Source organism: Fukomys damarensis, unplaced genomic scaffold (genome assembly GCF_012274545.1).
Source record: "Fukomys damarensis isolate Sample0158 unplaced genomic scaffold, DMR_v1.0_HiC HiC_scaffold_11, whole genome shotgun sequence".
Classification (NCBI taxonomy): domain Eukaryota; kingdom Metazoa; phylum Chordata; class Mammalia; order Rodentia; family Bathyergidae; genus Fukomys; species Fukomys damarensis.
Window position 1 is genome coordinate 28,995,586 of NW_022900923.1, and position 19,406 is coordinate 29,014,991.

Sequence of the window (19,406 nt, forward strand, 5' to 3'; positions counted from 1 at the left end):
AAAAAAAAAAAAAAAAAAAAAAAGCTTCTAATTTAAGAAATCTACTGATCATATAAAAGAACTATGAGCAGTGTTTAAAACTTAGCAACGGGCATTGAAGAAATATTTAATGCCCATGGGTATGTGTGGTGAAGATAAGATATGTAAAGATGAACGGATAAGAAAAATGTGATATTTATATGATACAGAGTACTACTATACTGCCCCGAAGAAACATCAACTCATGTCATTTGTAGGTAAACGGATGCAACTGAGAACATAACATCAAGTGAAGTAAATCAGATACACAAGCTCAAATATCACACAGCTTCTGTTATAGGAGAAACAAAATAAAGAACAAAATAGAAGAGCAATAATTGGGAAACAGGGAGAAATTCAAATACTTCCTTCTATGACAGATTCCATTGTTTTAAAAATACTGTTAATTGATTTCATTTGTACTACTGGTTAACTTCAGTGCATTGAAAAGAAAGATTTTGTGTCATTGCCTGTTTGTTTCCTTTTTGAAAGGATCTTTTTGGTTTATGTCTTGTACTCTGAGTAACTATTTTGAAGATAATGATGTACAGTGTAATGACTATTGTTATTCTTTCATTATTTCATTATGAAGTTTTGTTTTATTTTTATGAAATGAAAAAAAAAATAAAATGCCATTAAGAGAATGATTGCTGCGGCCAGATGACCAGGTTCAAAATCTTGCTCTTGGACTTGTTTGCTGTGGGACAATGAACAGATCCATGACATCTCTCGGTTCCTGTTACCTCAACACTAAAATAAGGCCCTAACCCTACAGTGCTGTGGGATTCAGTGATACTGTTGTGTGTAGAGTGCTTACCACAGCTTCTGTGCCCATCACTTAGTTATTGGTTTTGGGGATAACTACAATGGCCACATGTCTATTTTTTCTTTTCTTTTCTTTTCTTTTCTTTTCTTTTCTTTTCTTTTCTTTTCTTTTCTTTTCTTTTGAGACAGAGTCTCACTATGTAGTTCAGGCTGGCTTTGGACTCACTATGTAGCCCAAACTGGCCTTGAACTCAAAACAGTCCTCCTGCCTCAGCCTCGCAATGCTGGGATTACATCTTTGGAAAAGACGTCTTAAAGAAAAAATTGAAATCCTTATTAAGGCTTCAATGTTATAGTTGCCTTTTCTTGCGAGGTTCCCAAAATATAAAGGTAAGGTAAGACCATTGCCCTCAAGATGTTTGTAGTCTTGTTGGAAAAAGTAGATACATAATTGTATCCATAAAATAGAACACATGCAGTACTGAGGGATAGGAAAGGATTCTGTGGAATCCTGAAGAGGGAATGAGCATTGTTTAAACTGAGTCAATCACTGTGTTGTTTTATATATAAAGGGAGGAAATTTAAATATGTCCTTTATTTGCAATTATTTCTTTCTATTTTGAAAAGGTGCACGTGTGCCTGACACTAGTGAGCTTCTTTCTGAAATAGCAAACCCTTTCATTTCTTGTAGGCACCTCTCTTCCATCTGATTGAATACCACTGTAGTAAATACAAGTTGACTTTGTAAAACTGTGCAGGCAGACCTGTTGACACTTTAAGATTTTGTTTGGTAAACAAAGTAACCAAGATGATTCTCCTAATGAACACATATATGATCTTGAAACCCTAATCTTGTCACCACTGGAGTTCCGTTGTGAAAGCCTTGCGGGAGTAAGCTGAGCAAGATTGCTACCAGTGTAGCAGCTGGACTAAGATGCTGGCTGCAATGAAACATCCTCAGTGTGGATGGAGGAATTCTAGATGATTCACCTAACCACGGGCTACTCCCACAGGCCTATTAGGAAGTGAGGGAGGATACTATGTAGTAAGTATATAGCTTGTCATGTTCTTATATTATGCATTTAATTTATATTACTGCAGATTCATTGAGGATAACCTGACGGCATCTATTTAGAAAAGTAACCTAGACTCTGTGGATCACATTTTTGCCTCCTACTTTTGTTTCCTACCTGTAGTGGACACTCCAGATCCCTATGTGGAACTTTTCATCTCCACAACCCCTGACAGCAGGAAGAGAACACGACACTTCAACAATAACATCAACCCTGTGTGGAATGAAATGTTTGAATTTATTTTAGATCCTAATCAGGAAAATATTTTGGAGGTGAGTGACTCATGTGTGGGCTGTTGGATGGTCGTCATTCCTGTGGAGAGAGATGCTTGATTCTCTTCCCTCCTTGCTTCGTCTTCCCGTGACTGGAGTCAAGCTGGCAGCACAGTGTTCGCGCTTCTAGAACGGAGCACATCCGGGAATAGGAGCATGGGGGGGAACTCAGGACAGCAAGCAGGGCGGGGAGACTGCTTGTCATACACTTCGGAGAAAACAGATTTTGTGTTATAAAGAGGAAAGTCTTTGTACAACGCTATAAAAATATTTTCAGTTGCCTTTAAGATTAATTCAAATATATTTTCCTGAAAGTAATTGTATTGAGTTTCTACATAAATTAATTAATTAATTAATTAATTTTTGGGTACCGGGGATCGAACTCGGGTCATTGCGCTTGCAAGGCGGGCCACCGAACCGCTGAGCTAAATACCCGGCCCTACATTAATTCATTTTTCATATTTAAAAAGAGAAGGGGAATAAAGTTCTGTTATTTGGAACCATGATAATTGAATGGTTCAGTCAGGAATATGTAAAAAATATCTTATTTCATAGACGAACATGGCACTGAGAAGGAAAAGATAAAAGTTTTGTTATGAGTTAAATATCGAGGACTTCTAGGGTTGAGTGTGCAGCTTGGTGGTGGAGAATCTGCCTAGCATGGACTAGGGCCTGGACTCGAGCCCTAGCTTAAAAAAAAAAAAAAAAAAAGAGAAAGCCCCCAGGAACTGTTAAATATCATTTGATAGTTTTTGTTAAAAAAATATAGAAGAGGGCTGGGGATTTAGCTCAGGGGTTTCGCCGCCAGCCCTGCAAGCTCAAGGTCCTCAGTTTGATCCCCGGTACCAAAAAATAAACAAACAAACAAAACTAAAAATGTAGAAGAATTTTAAAATATAATCTCCAAAGATCCCTGGGAAACTGTATTGGTGCTCTGCTTTTTGCTCTCTAGATCACACTAATGGATGCCAATTATGTCATGGATGAAACTCTAGGAACAGCAACATTTCCTGTATCTTCTATGAAAGTGGGGGAGAAGAAAGAAGTTCCTTTTATTTTTAACCAAGTAAGTAACACAGCAGAACTGTTTTTCGAAGCAATGGCAGATAAAAATCTATTTTATAAAGCTGGGTTTAACACCTGTAAAATATTTATTCATTTATTTGCAGAATTTGCTAAAGTGAAACATTTTTCTTTTTTATTTCCTGTCCTAATCTTTTTTTTCCCCATTATCTATAAACTTTGGCTGAGGTATTACACTAAATACTACTGAGACATTAATCTCTTTTCTGGTTCCAAATGATAACATGGCGATTAAGCAATGGCTTTGAACTCCATTGGCAACTCTAACATTTGGAATGATAAATTAAATACAAAGTCTGAGAGGAAGAAGAGAGAGACAGAGAAGAGAAAGAGAGAGAGAGAGAGAGAGAGAGAGAGAGAGAATAAGTAAACTCAAAGAAAATGAGTAAATAAACTCAAAACAAAGTGGAAAATGCAAACTATTACAAAATTACACATTACTATATTATAACATTTAATATTTTATTATTAAAATACATATATTTCCCATTATATATTACTGTATATTAAATATTACTCGAGTGATATTTGTATTAAATTAAGGCCAAGACCATAGAAGATCAGAAATAATAGTATTGAGGTTATTTCTATATATAATTATGGTATTACTTCTTTCTCACTTGATTCTCTGTGGTAATTATCTGTGGTGTTCATTAGGACTCAATTATTTTTACTTGTTCAGCTTTCTGTCTTCTACAAACTATACCCCAAAGGTCAGGATACCTGTGCCTGTCATCTGATGGCCCAGGGACCGGGGACACCTCAGCTGTGCTCTCCCTGGTGGTCATTTCCGTTGCTCCAGCGAGCACGCCTTCCATACAGGGCCAGTCGACACACTCCTCACCTTGAGCTTGACCCCATCTAAATCTGTTTCATTCATTCGTTTTACAAACATTTATTGGAAACTCTATGTGCCAGCCATTGTTTTTGTGTAAAGGAATAAAAGGATAAGGCGCAGGAAGTTCTTCCTGTGATTAACCTCCTCTGGGGTGGAGGAGGTGAGGCCGGCTTGGAACGCTAAGCGGGAGTGGGGAGATTCGTACCTGTCCTAAAAATAAGTCGCCCTGCTTTGAGACAAGTAGCAGTGAGGTGTGCACAGAACACAGTAAGAAGACAGAGTAAAGAAAGATGAGGCCAGGGACAGGCCCATGTCAGCGTGTGATTCTGAATATGTTCAACAGTGAACACAGGAACTTACACTTTGGCTTTTAAAGCTGGTCTATTTGGTGTTTAAATACCAGCTCTGTCCCTTATCAACTTCTTCATCCTGAGAAATTACTTATGTCTTGGTTCTTCAGTTTATGCATTTGTAAAAAGAGATGATGTCTTACAGGAAAGATATTATGATTAAATAATTTAGTATTACATATATAAGATATATGTAATGACATAGTGATCATTGCATATAAGTGTACTTAATTATAATTCGATATAATTTATTATATAAAATATAGATTATCATTTACTTTATATATTAAGTATGCAGCTTATTATATGTTACATGTATGATGACAATTGATTGGAACATGTAAATACTAGACACATTATATTAGCAGACATACATATAGTGCTTAGAACAGTGCCTGCTATACGTTAAGCACTATCTAAGGGCTTTTTGCTTTGCTGCTGTTATTACACCTGAGTAGGATTTGAGCAGGTAGAGAAGTTATTGTGAGCATTGTAGACAGAAGAAATTCCAAAAGCCCAGAGTTTTTAAAGAAGTGAGCAAAATGGCAAGTTAAAAGGCTCAGTCAGCACAGCTTGGTAAGTTCTGGTGAAAAAAAAGAACAGAGGTAATTGAAGGCTCAAATCCACAGGTCTCACCTATTGCTAGGATAGGGTCTCAGTAAATGGTTATTGAAGGCTTTATAAACAATGCTTAGACATTCCAAAGTAAGAAAATAAAAACAGTTGCACTTTAGTCCATGATATAAAAGCTGTTAAAAGGGAAGATATTGTGGAAGAAATGTATTTCCTCTCCTCTGTCATTTCCTACGGTTAAGTGTATATAGCCCTAGGGTTTAAAAAAAAAAGACCTTGTGCATTCCTGAATTTAAACCAGCTTACATAACTATTTTCTCTAGTGTACCTCATAAAATAGTTGGCCAAACAGCTTACTCTCTTCTTGAGGGTCCCCTGTAGTTTGTATCTGAATGACAATTCTTTGAAAGGGGGAGTTGTTTTGGTCTCAGGAGGAGAGGTGAATGCTTGGTGGCTGAATGGAGAGCCCCTGGGCTCTGCCCCAGCATGTGTGTCCGGGCCTGTGCAAGCCATTCAGCCTCTCTTCTGAGTTGCATCTGTCCCAGATGGGCAGTCTTCCTACCACGTTCACAGAGGAGGCACAACAACAGGCAGCAAGGGAATTTTCGGAGAGCAGAGACTTAGACACACTGTGAAGATGGTTACGGCAGCATAGTTGTCTTAGTCACTTTGTACACCACCGAGACACAATACCCAGGACCCACAACATAAGGGAGAAGAGGTTTATTTTGGCTCGTGACTTCCGTCTCTGGTGGGCTGGCTCCAAGGCAGAAAGGCATAGTGGAAGGGCCTGGGTGGAGGAGAGCTGTTCATACCATGGCTACCAGACGGGGAAGGGAGGGGTTGGGGAGGGAGATGTTCCCTTGAGGTCAAGCCTTCAGTGACCTGCCTTTAACCAGGCTCCACCTCCTAACAGCACACTCAGCAACTGAGTTCATTCATGGATGAGCATGGTGCTCACGTGAGCCAATTAATTTCTGAACACAGGGAGCTTTGGGGGACATTGAGGTTTGAACCATTCCACTAGTATAATAACAGAAGTCCTGGACTTGGTGCTTCGATTCAATACATTACTAATAAGAGAACCTTGAAATGTGTGCCATCTGAAAGTTAATACTGAGTCAAAACAAAGCGACCTCTGTAGCTAGGAGACAGCTGGGGGCTCATCAGGAGCCTTCTGACCGAAACTGGCTGACTCCCCAGGAATTCCTCCACCTATTTGCTGTGGAAACTGGGAATTAGGAGCTGGATTCTTATTTTGTGTTTGTCTCCCTCGAAATATTTGAATTGCCACTCTTCTGAGTCTTGTTTTCTTTCTCAGAATGAAAGTTCAGGTGAAATTATTTCTAATGTCTTTTCTCATATATAAAATTTTGCAATGATGTGGAGCATCTTATTTTCAGTTTGTCTTCACCAAAAAGCTTTAAGTCTTTCCTATTTTATAGCTACGGAAGATAAATAATAATGTAAGAATAACAATCTTTCATTTTAGTAGTATGTAATTTCTAAAATACTGACCTGCCAATAAATTGTGTCATTTATTAATATGAGGACATGAGCTTATATCGAATGTGTAAACTGTCCTAAGTACTAAGAAAGCCACAAAAATTTCCATTTTCAGAAAATTAACAATTTCTTTGGAAAGTAGATGTTCAGGAGTAAACTAATCAGTCATATAATAAGCAGTATCAGAAGGCATCTATTCACTAATTTACTTACTTAAGAAGTTATTTATTAAACAATTGTTATGAGGGCTGGGGATTTAGCTCAGTGGTGGAGCCGCCTGCCTCACAAGTGCAAGGTTCCGAGTTTGATCTCAGGTACCACAAAAAAAAAAGCATTAGCAATTGTTATGGTCCAGGCAGTATTCTAGTAATTAGCAAACAGCAGAGGACAGGCTAGCAATATTTTGACTCCAGGTAGCTTGTATTCTGATTGACAGGATAAATTGGCAACAGTGAGCAAAATAATAACCACATTGTATCAGCGAAGGATAACTACAATGCAGGAAATACAATAGAGAGATGTGATAAAGAATAGTCGGAGGCAACTTGACTTTGTATGGTTAGAGAAGACCTCCCCCAAGCATTGTAACTTTTCCCCCAAGTTTTATTATGAAACTTTTCTAATGTATAAAAAGCTGAAGTATTTTTTATAATGAACAGCCATATAATTACCACCTACATTCTATAATTAGCATTTTGCTATATTTGCTTTCCACATACTTCTCTGGCTCTTCACTCCAACAACTTGTAGACAACAGCATGCTTCACTCCTAAATACTTTAACACATCACTAATGATGATTTACCTAGGGTGATTTACATATGATTTGCATATGATGCCTTCAAGTGCCAAAGAATAATTCAGTCGCATGTGCAGAGAGAGTTATAGGAAGAAATAATTCACGAACTCATTCATTTCACAAGTAACTACAGAGCATCTGTACCTGGCAGATACTCTTTAGACACTGCTTGGCTAGCAGTAAACAAACAAGAATCCCTGTCTTCATGGAATGATTAGTCTACTTAGTAAACTAGATGAAAAGTAAGCTAAATAAGTATAATATACATTTTATAGACAGTAATTATGACAAGTGCTGAATATACCAGAGAAGGTGAGCGAGGGAGTGTGCATGTGTGTGGGAGGTGGGTCACAAATGCAGTTTCCAAAGATGTTGCTGCCCGTGGATGTCTTAGAGGGTGTCTGAGGGCAGAAGGCACCCCGTGTGGAAAGGCTCTTGCCGAGACCTGAGTGCGACTTCCCTGGTTTCCTGTGTTGGGAGCTTAGCCCTCAGCATGGAACTGTTGGGGAGTAGAAAGGCCTTTAGAAGTGCGTACCGGTGGGCAGTAACTCGATCACTTTGGGCACTGTCCAGTGCTGGTCTTGTGGAGAGAGTCGCTTGTTCTCGGGAGAACAAGTTGTTGTAAATGCACTGACCTCTTCCCATTCTCCGGCCCCTTTGTCGTTATGCGATTCTCCCTTTGCCTACGCTTCCACCACTGCGATGCCATCTACCATGAGGTCCTCACCAGTGGCTGCTTACGGTTGGAAGGTCAGCCTGCAAAACTCTGAGCCAAGTGGACCTGGTTTCTTTATGGAACACCTTGCTTCGGGTATTTGGTTACTGCAAAGAAAAACTGACTCATATAGACCCGAAGATCAGGTTGCTTGGCAGGCTGAGTAACAGTAAGGAGAGGAGTAAGGCTGGAGAGCTGAGAATGTGCAGTAGTGAGAGGGGCAGGAGATGGGACAAGAGCAGTTCAGTGGGGGTCAGGGTGCAGGCCATCATGGGTTGCAGTGGACATCAGAGACTGAAGTTTGTCTTGATAAAAGGGTGTGGTGATGAGTCACTAAAGGAGTGGGAGGCAATTCCGGTCAGAACAGCCTGATGGGAGCCATAGGCTAGGATGAAGCATACTGGGAAAATATTGTCTCAATCAGTGTGATGCAGCAGAGCGCTCAGGCATGGAGGAGGAACAGGTAGAATGGATCAGACCCCAGCAGGGCTTACATGCAGGATGCAGGAATTTGGATGTTATCTCAACGATAACAGTGAGTCACGGAAGGTTTTTTGAACAGGTGAGGGTGAACCTGAGAGCAAAAACAGGGTTTGGCTTTCTTCTCGGCAGCATTAACAAACAAAACATTAGAAGGTTAGGATACAGAGAATGTTGCTTTTGGAAAGAAAAAAGGATGGATGCAGTTTAGAGCAGCCTGCTCCTGTGGAAAGTGAGGGGCGCAGCTGTGCAGCTGCCTTGAGGAAAGTCAGTGCCTCAAAAGCTTCAGTGCATCAGTGAGAGGCTTCTAACAATTGCTAAGTAGCACTGAGGGTTGTCTAAGATTGGAAAGCAGAGTTTGACGGTGGACCCAACTCTTCCTTAGACTGTGTTGTACCACTCAGCTTTTTTTTTTAACTTTAATTTATTGGTACATTCTAGGTAGACACTACACTTCCATTCATTACTGGGATCTTGTACCTTTACATGACAGGTCTTGGTTCTCATTTTTCCCCTTGTCCCTGCCCTCCCTTCACCCTCCCCTCCCCTCCTCCCCTTCAAACACTTTAACTCCATTTTTACATTTTCTCATATTTTTTTCCTTTTCCCCTGTTCCCCCTTCTGTATCACTCAGCTTTAAGTAAGACTTTTTAAAAGGAGAAAGTCAACCTTAGAGTTGGATTCACAGTTTTTGTTCTCCAAGTAACATCCAGAAAGTCTAGTTAGGTTGTTGGAGTCAGAGGTTAGTATATGTGCTGCCTAAGTGAGCACTGGAGTCAGAGTTTAGAAAGCTTCATGGTTATCATCTGAGAGAAGCCAGGGAAGCCGGCTGCTTTCATCCCAGGCTGAGAGTCCAGTGGCCTCTACATGGGTGGGAATCACGATTCCTGCCCATAATTAGCTGTGTGATGTTGGACTTGTTATTTTTTTCCCTTTGCCATGCATCCTCTTTGCAAAACAGTGTTAGGTATAGTACCTCCTTCCTAGGGCTGTGGTTATGGTTAAATAGTTTAATTCGTGGAAATTATTAACAGTGCTTGGCTCAGCAATCACGACATAAATATCAGATGTTCTTATTATAATTGTAACTGGCCAGATGTAAACATGTATCACGTGCTTCATGAAACTTACTTCACTAGGTATTAAACTTCATTTTTGACAAAAATAAATTTGTTAAGTACAAGAAGAACCTATAAGTTGAGTGATCATTTGCTTGATGAGTTCAGAACACTCTAGTTTTGCATCAAATGTGGTGTTGGGTTACAATAGCCCATGTTAAAGTGAAAAGACATCAAATCTTAGGAATTTAATGTGTTTTGAGCACCTGTAATTCTAGAATTTGGGAGGTTGAGGTAGCAGGACTGCTGCAAGTTCAAAGCCAGTGTGGGCCTCACAGTAAGTTCAAGGCCAGCAGAAAATATATGGTGAGACTCTGACTCAAAAAAGAAGAAGAAAAATAAAGGAAGTTGTGTTTTGAGTAGACAAAATAGCCTCCTTCAAAAAAACCATGAAAATAGTTTTGAAGGCAGAAAGATTATGGTCCTTTATTTTTCTGGTGATGTTTGTTTTGGCCAATACTTTTAACCTGTAGGTATACATTGTGCTTTCTTTTACCATCTTTATTTAGAAGTTAGTATTATTGTTTAAAAATAGTCATGTTTCATGGCTTCTGTGGCGTTTGTCTAATTTGATTGACTGGATTTTTTTTTTTTTTTTTTTTTTTGCTTTTTAGTCATGATTATGACTTGAAGATGAATAAAGTAGTTCTGAGAAGTGGAAAAGTTTTGATGGTAAATTCAGAAAATTTAGACTGTTAAGATAGTATCAGGATGATTTCATTGAGGAATTATGCATTGATGTGTGATGACAAAGTCTATAATTTAGGTAAGTTAAGTGGAGAAAAAGGAGGTTGGAAGGAAAACAAGAGAACTATAGATGGTCGCCAGTTTACTAGTTCAACTTGGAATATTCCATTTTAAAGATAGTGCGTTCTTGCTCCACCTTGCATTTGCAGGGATGGAGTTTTCTTTTTTTGATACCAGGGATCGAACTTGGGCCCTTGCACTTGTGAGGCAGGAGCCAGATCCCCTGAGCTAAAGATGCACATTCAGTAGACACCATTTTTCAAATTTTGAAGTTTGCTCTTTTCTTGGGCTAACCATAGGGAGGATGGTACTCTTTCATGATGCTGGGCAGCTCAGGAGCTTCAGCTCTCACTTAGCTAGGTACACCCTCATCAGGGAAACAACCAACACTTTACAATGTTCTGCTTTGCTAAGCTGTGGTGTTCTGGTTAGTTAGGTATATTCCATGCATTTTAACTTAGATTTTCAATCTATGGGCTTTTCAACACCCGATCCCACCCTAAGTGAAGGATGTAACATTATGGGAAGTTTGGGAGATCTGCTAAGATATGAAGGTCGTCAGGGTTTCATTTAGGAGAGAGTTCAAACATGGGTCAAACAATTCCTGGGTTTAACAGAGATTCCATTTTTTGTTTGGGTTGTTAACAGTGAAAACTCAAGTGGCTTTTTTTTTGTTATTGTTGTTTATTCTTCTGCAATCAAGACCTTTTAAATATAGATCATTTTCAAATGCTCTGGCCTCCTTAGGGTCTCTGTTGGATAGTAAGTTCTGTCAAAGAGTGGAACACATCCTGCTTATTACCATCACAGATACCATACCAGGCATGGGTGCCTGAATAATTTTTGGGTAAGAGTAAACAAATGCACCTATGTGAAGTTCTGAAAACTTAGGGAATGCTCTGAAAGGAGTAATGAAAAACATTTACTTTCATATTTTAAGAGAGAAAAGCTAGAGAAACTGAAGTATTCTCATTTGAAGAAAAGATAGTAGAGAAGTTTGATAATAGTACTGTAGGAAATCTGGTTTATTATATGAAAGCTAATGATTACACATCTCTTCATAATTTCCACTGATGTCCATATAAGGAAAAAAAGACCTTAAAATATAAGATAACCATCAAAAGTAAAGAGGAAACTTTATGTGACATAGTAGAACAGAGTCCTGCATTTTTTAAATCTTTCAAATCTGGAATTCTTGGCTGACATATCCCTGGCAAGAAATACTAATTTTGGCTATCAAATTCTGTGTATATTGAAATGATTGTATTGATGTGGGATTTAATTTTAGACATAGAAAAACTATGTAGATGTGATCTAGCTGGAATTGCTGCACCTGAGCTGCCTCCAGTCAGATTTACACTTGTTCTTCATTGTGAGATGGAGTTACATGTATGAAAAAACTCTTAGTAAACATGACCTTTGCTTTTACAATTTCACTTTTTCATTACCTTGTACAAATCATGTAACTACAGGTATAGCAGAAAGTATGTACTTCTCTTGAAAGGGCCAAAGAGTGAATCAAAATGGTGATTATCTGCTGTGTGTTTCTACGTTAAAAAAAAAAAGTTTCACTGTGATCAGAATTTGAAATAATGTCATTGAGAGGAAACAATGTAAATATCACAGTATATAAGAGGATGTGTGATGTACTTGAAGAACTTTTTTTTTTTAACTTTTTACTAGTAGGAGAGATTGCTAAATTTAAAATTATTTGACTGTGCCTTTTTTATGTAATAAAATTTTAAAATACATCCTCATTGCCAGGCACTGTTTGTTGTTTTAGCTTAATTATTTCAAAACAACTCTTGAAAGTTTACAAGAGTATTACTACGTTAGATACTTTAAATATTATTTTAAAGCCTGACATGAATTTTTCTAAAAATAATTTCTGTCTTCTGATTTTTCCCATGTCTTCCAGCTGAACACCTTCCCTTATAAGTATCAAAATTGTTTTTCATTTTAGAATCCAAAGAAGACCTTTTTGTTTCCCACCATAGTGCGTATTAGCCTACTTTGTACGTTTATCATTCCTAAGAGGTAGAGTTCTCATTTGTTCTGCTTCTTGCTGAGGCTTTATGGGGTTCGGGAGAGCCTGGGAGATTTTGTCACTCTTGCCTCTAATTGTCCAGATAATGCAAGCAACGCGGAATAATGCAGAGATGCTTTGTGTGGTGTGTAGGAAGGAGTTTATAGTAATTGTTTAATGCCTCACAGGCACAACATGCTTGTGTTGCTATTTTATCTGAATGACACCTTCCGGTAAAAGGCGCAGAGAGATTATGAATGTCAGGCTTCTCAGCATGTCTGGACACAGTGCACCAGGTGGGAGAAAATAGTTTACAATTTCTTCCTGCTTGTTTGTATTCCGTTGGGGCAGCTGAAGGAAGTGAGGATTCCATCCATTCAGCAGGACTTACGGCAACACACGCTATACATTCAAGAAGAACAGAAAATCTTGTCTTCTCTCATCCTGTCTTTGCTTAAAGAGTTAAAGGATTGTTAATATGCAAACCAAGAAATGTTGATGAACACAGAATTGCCATTTTTTATGAGAACCAAATATGGCCATCAACAGAATGGTTGATTTTCCTTTTATTTACATATTGAGTTCTAATAATATTGAGTTCTAATAATAAATTCTAATATATTTGACATAATGAAATACTGAGTCAGACCAAAAATATTTTGTCTATAGTAGGGGTCGGGTATTTTGCAACAAGAGAAGATTGTCCAATGCGGTTCTCCTCAAACTCACATGTCCAGTAACTGAACAAATGTCTATCGAATGCCAAATACTAAGTAATGAACTGGTATTAGAAACCTATTCAAGTTGGAAGTTAGTTTAGTGGGACAGGTAAATTTTTGCACAGATGATTTCAGTTCATTTTGTTTGCTCTTAAAACTCCTACTGAGGATTATCTGTGGACTTGCTTGAATCTTCTGGAAAGCTCCTATTACATTTTTTCCCATTCTTTAAAATATAACAGATTCACTATCTTAATATGGCTTATTTTTATGTCTCAGGCATTTTTAAATGTTTTGTGAATAGTAATTGTAGACTAAACTACTTTTGTTTTGGTGAGAGCAGAAAACAGGCAGAGACAATGCTTATGGATGTTAAAACAATTTAGTAAGTAGGCTTAGATTGTAAAAAAGCAAAATTACTATGTATTGAAATGGATCCATAGTTTAGGAACTTTATGGAATTGTATTACTTTTTAGGTTTTTTTAGGTTAAAATAATTTGATATTGCATTTTTTCACTTTTTTAGTTGTTGTACAATTTAATGTTTTCTTTTCACAGGTCCTTACGTACATGTAACATATTTGATCATTTTTACTCTTCCCCGTTGACCCCTTTGCCCATCCTCCCTCCTGGTTTTACTTTTTTGGGGAGCATCAATGTATGTAATGCATTTTGCTCATATCTATCCCCTCATTACCCACCAGGGCCCCATCTGATTCCTTTCCCCTAGACTCATACTAGTCTTCCCTTCTCCTTTGCTTGGCATCACTTAGATTCCACATATGAGGGAGAACATGAAATATTTGCCTTTCTGAGCGGCTTATTTGTGCTCAACATGATGGTGTCTACATCTAATCATTTTCCCGCAGATGATAGAATTTTATTTTTCCTCATGCTGAATATATGTTCTCTATCCATTCATGTTGATTGGCACATAGATGCTCTGTATCTCGGCTACTGTGGCACTTAAATTGATCTTGACTTTATTTTCATTATATAAAACACATCAATTTTATGATCTAATCTGATTCATATGTCTTTTCTAGGTTACAGAAATGATTCTAGAAATGTCTCTTGAAGTTTGGTAAGTTCATTTATTTAATGGGAAGGAAAATATTGTGAATGATCCATTGATTATTTTGTTAAAGATGAATTTTTATATCCAAAGTAATTTCAACTGCTTTGAATATATGAAAGTGTAACTTGATTTGCTTTTCTTTAGTTAACTCTTTTTTGCTACATAATTAAAAAATCATAATGGTAATATTTTGAGGGAAGTAATAATTACTTCCTCATAAAATACAGAAAAAGAGAAGAAACCACAAAACTTCTGGGCATCATTCAGTATAGTGATGTATGATCATTTCAAAAATATTTTAATCATTATTTCCTCAAAAATAAATTATCCAATTCACTAAACAGAAAACATAATTAATAATGAGAAATGTAGGAATAAATATTTTATTTTACCAGCAAATTAAACTAAAACTGTTAGCAAACTTATAATTTAAAAAATCTCTTAAGTATTTATTTTCCAGTCCTAGAAAAGCTCACATAATGCTATTGTTCTCATACATTCATTTGGAATAGAAATTTGCAAAACAGTTTGAAGTCAGCTAGGCAGTGAACACTACAAATAAACTGTCTATTACCTTTGAACTTAGTAATGCTGTTGCTGGATATTTACTTTAAGGAACATGGTTGTAAATTTTGAAAAAATTATTTGCTCATTATTCAACACTAAGAAAATAGTCAATTAAATTATAGTATAGCAAAGCATTTATTCATGTAGTTATTAAACCTAAATATTATGAAAAGTATATAATGAGTGCAATAAAGCAAAACAGTGAATTTATATTTTTTAAGACTAGTCTTGGGCTAAATGTTTTCTATTTTCTATGATTTATTTCCTTTGGTATCTTCTAACCACATTAGGAAATAAATTTCACTCATACAGCTGTCCTGTAAATTCTCAATTTTATTGCCTTTTCTTCTCCTTAGAGGAAATGGCTAGTTTAAATTTCATCTTTATTATTCCAATATATTCTTTTATTTTGAATATTTTGTAGTGATCATATGTCACTATAGAAAATATAGTTCAAAGGTTTTGGGCTTTCTTTTCTGATCCTGTCTTTTACCAGGAACTAATGAACAATGAGACAGAGTGGATTTATTATTAAGGGGAAGATTTACTTTTATGAATGGTTAAAAGAGAGTGTTTCTATTGGTATTACTGTGCTTCTGCATTTTTATTTACTCACATTCCAAGATTCTGATACAGATTGCTAATTCCTTTAAAAAATATTTTAAATTCAGCAGCTGATACTTAGTATTCAGCAGTAAGACATGAGGATGTCTTATTTGTGAGGGAGGCTTTGTTGCTTGCTGGAAACTAAGTCATGTATTTACCATGTGGTCCTAACCTTTCAAAGCTTCAGTTTTCCAATGTGTAGAGCTATAATATATAATGATATTTGTATAGTAATGAGTAATGTTTATTGCTTTAATCACCACAGGGATGCATACATTGCAAGTAATATAACTTCTTGTGTGTATAGACTTATGAGAAATTGTGGCTGCCATTATTAGAAAAGGAAGAATGGATATAATTAAAGGGTTCCAAAGTCCTTTAGCTGTCAACACATTTGTGGTCATCTCAAGCTCTACTATTAGAAGTTTCTTTCTTTGTCAGAGAAAGGCATCTGTCAGACAAAGCAGTTTATCAATCCAGTGCTTCTGCAAATGTATCCATAGAACCCAAGCTCTCGGGGTGTTAGTGAAGGTTGATGATGGCGTGGTGGTGGTTAGGGAAGAGGAACATATTCCTGATTAAGGAAGAATTGGAAATGTTGTGCCAAAGAAATATAAACAGGGTTCTTTACTGAACCAGCTTCTGAAATCATTTTTAACCTCATGTGCAATTTATTAGAGGCTGTTTGCTTGTTTGTCTTTTCCAAACATCTCAGATTTCTTTTTCTTTTTTGCCCCCAAAACATGGTTTGGAACATATTGCTTTGAAATTGCCACCATTTTGTACTCTGCTTTAGGGTTCTTCCCAGGAAATGGCTTGAGAGAAGCAATCCACGTGTATCTGTGCAGCGCCTGGGAACTTGAGGGGGCCCTCTGCATGCAAAGAAAGGAAAGTGGAAACACTGGCTCATGACTTTGTTTTCTGTCACAGTTCATGCCCTGACCTACGATTCAGTATGGCTCTATGTGATCAGGAGAAAATGTTCAGACAACAGAGAAAAGAGAACATAAAGGAAAACATGAAGAAACTCTTGGGTCCAGAAAGCAGTGAAGGACTGTATTCTACACGCGATGTGAGTTGGAGATTTTTAAAGTGTTGTAATCATTTAGTAATAACTTTTCATCGTTTTTCCTAAAAATTTCACTCAAATATGGTAATTTGGGCATTGAGCATTATCCGTCAGTTTTTAAGGTAAAATGCTTACTTAATAAGTAAAAACTCATTGAGCAAAGTCAGCCTGAGTGCTGCTCAGATTTGGTAATATCTATAGATATGGTGTTTAGTAGAGTCTTTTCCTTTAACTTTTACAGCAGTGTTAGGTTCACAGCAAAACTGAGCAGTAAGTGCACAGTTCCCAAATGCTTCCTGTTCATACACACGCACAGCCTCCCAGTATCAGCGTTCTCCAGAGAAACCAAACTAACAGGGTGTATGTAGACATATATGAGATTCATTTTGGGAATTGGCTCATGGGACCATGAAGCTGAGAAGTGCCAAGATTTGCTGTTTCCAAGCAGGAGGACCTGGAGAAACTCAGTGCCCGAGGCCTTGGAACCAGTGAATCCAGTGAAGTAGCTGCCTGTCCAAGGCTAAGCTCTAAGCACTGGGGATAGCCGGGACCAGGAGGTCCTGGTGTTAGCACTCAGAGTTCCAAAGCCAGGGAACCTGCAGTACCAGTGTGCGAGCAGAAAATGTACGCCCCAGCTCTAGGAGAGCATTTGTGCTTTCCCACCTTTTTGTTCTATTTATTTTATTTTTCCCCATTAAGTTTATTGGTACATTTAAAGCAAACAGTACAGTTACATTTATCACTGGGATCTTGTACCTCTACATGACAGGTCTTGGTTCTTATTTTTTTGCCCATACCCTTGCCCTCCCTTCACCCCCTGCACCCTTCCCTATTTACAAAGACTTTTTGTTCTATTTATGACTGGATGATGCAAGCCTATGTTAGTGGAGGCAGGTGCTCTTTATTCAGTCTACTGATTCCAATGCTAATTTTTCAGTAAACCCCCTGTAAACACATCGAGAAACAATATTTTACGCGCTAGCTATGTGGATTTCCATTAACCCATTCAAGATGACACCTAAAGTAAGCCATCATACCTTGGAATATCAACACCTCACAGCAGAGCAGTGTGTTTGCTGTAATTGATGAACCTAGGCTGGTACATGAGCACCAGAGTCCATAGTTTATGTTAGGGTTTGCTCTTGAATGACATGGACCCAACACTACACTATCATACAGAATGGTTTTATTGTCCTCAAATGCTCAATTTCTGCTTGTTTTTCCCTCCTTCTTACCAAGCCCCTAGGAAACATCAATCTTTTTCCTTTTCTAGAATATCTTACAGTTGCAAGCATATATTAAATAGGCTTTTCGGATTGGGTTCTTTCATTTAGTTGTATCAATACAAGTTTCCTATAAGTCTTTTCTCAGCTTGATAGCTCTCTCTGTTTTTATTGTAACCTTAAGTAACATTTCATTGTTTGGATACACTACAGTTTATATACTCATTGAATAGTGTCTTGTAAAAAACATGCTCAGACAAAATGTTAATTTCATGATTAGAAAAAATTTGGCTCACATATAAATGGATTATTGAGTAAGTTTAAAAAATCTTTTAGAAATTACTTTTAGGTGAAAACACATAACATGAAATTTACCATCTTAACCATTTTTAAGTGAACATACAGTTCAGCAGTGTTAAGTATATTCACATTTCTGTCTAATAGCTCTAGAAAACTTTTCTAAAATTAAAGTTTGCAATAGTGAAACTGTTCTCTGAACAATTCTACATTTCCTTCCTCCCTTACAGCTAGTAACCACCATTTAACTTTCATTGTTAATTTGAATACTAATTTAATTTGAATATCAATCCTATACTATTACATTTTTGTGTCTGGCTCATTTTGCATAGCATAATGTTGTCAAGGTTTACTTATATTATGGCCCATGATAACATTAGCTTCCATTTTAAATAAAACTCTATTGTGTGATTATACTACATTTTATTTATTTATTCATCTGTCGGTGGACTTTTTGGGGTTGTTTCTGCCTCTTGGCTATTGTGAATAATCCCACTGTGAACATAAGTGTATGACTATTCCATGGAAATCCTGCTTTCAGTTCTTTTGAATATATAGGTAGAAGTATTTAAACAGTTCCCCTCTTAAGTAAACAGTAAGATAAACTGGATCTGCAAAACACTCTGGCCAAGTCAATGCATGTTAACTACTCAAAACCAGAAGGCAGTTCTCAGCTGTGTGTGGCACTTCTGCTAGTACTAGGAAAGTTGTGTAGTTTTCTGACAGTTCTGTTTGATCTGCCAGCGGGCCTTTACGTCAGTTCCATTTCTCGTTGAAACCACTTTGTTGTAATTACATATTGTGTCTTAACCATTTTTCCTCCCTCTGACCCTCTCCTCTACGTTCTTCCCGAGATCCCCTTCCCATAGTCACAAAGTCTACTTCCCAGTTTCCTACCTTTTTATTTTCACTCTTTAAATTATTTATATTTGGGGTTCTACTAGGACAAACCATGTGGTATTTAGCCTTCGTTGCCTGATTTATCTTGCCTAAAATTATGGTTTCAGGATCCATTCATTTTGCCACAGTGAATGGATTTCTGCAAATTTATTCTTTGTGGTTAAGCTGTACCCCATTGTGCGTGTGTGTGTGTGTGTGTGTGTGTGTGTGCATCCGCGCGCACCACATTTTCTTTCCATATTTCCTTTAATGTTGCACTGTGGAGATATACCACATTTAATTCATCGATTTATCTGTTGGCCACTTTTAAGATTTAGCTATTATGGATTTTGCTGCTATAAACATGAGTATGCATGTATTATTGCAGTATGATGTCTTTATAACTCTTTCAGGAAGACATCTATAAGAGGAGTAGAAGGGTCCAGTGGAATTTCTAGTTTTAGTTTTTTGAGAAGTCTCCATACTGATTTTCGTAGTGGTTGTACTTGTTTACATTTCCATCAACAACATAGAAGGGTTCCTTTTACCTTGTTACAATATTTTTGAGTCCTTAATATTAGTCATCCTTACCGAAGTAAGATGGAA

The 19,406-nt window shown here is 37.3% G+C and overlaps 1 protein-coding gene across 4 annotated transcripts in view; it reads left to right on the forward strand.

The window, feature by feature from the left end:
* Pla2g4a (phospholipase A2 group IVA) overlaps positions 1 to 19,406 on the forward strand; it is a 131,958-nt gene that overhangs the window by 59,074 nt on the left and 53,478 nt on the right. For all 4 annotated transcript variants that reach the window (XM_010635421.2, XM_010635423.2, XM_010635422.2 and 1 more), the window contains 4 exons: positions 1,980 to 2,128; positions 3,081 to 3,194; positions 14,128 to 14,165; positions 16,263 to 16,404. In XM_010635421.2, the coding sequence (XP_010633723.1) occupies positions 1,980 to 2,128; positions 3,081 to 3,194; positions 14,128 to 14,165; positions 16,263 to 16,404 (443 nt within the window). The remainder of the gene's footprint in view (positions 1 to 1,979; positions 2,129 to 3,080; positions 3,195 to 14,127; positions 14,166 to 16,262; positions 16,405 to 19,406) is intronic.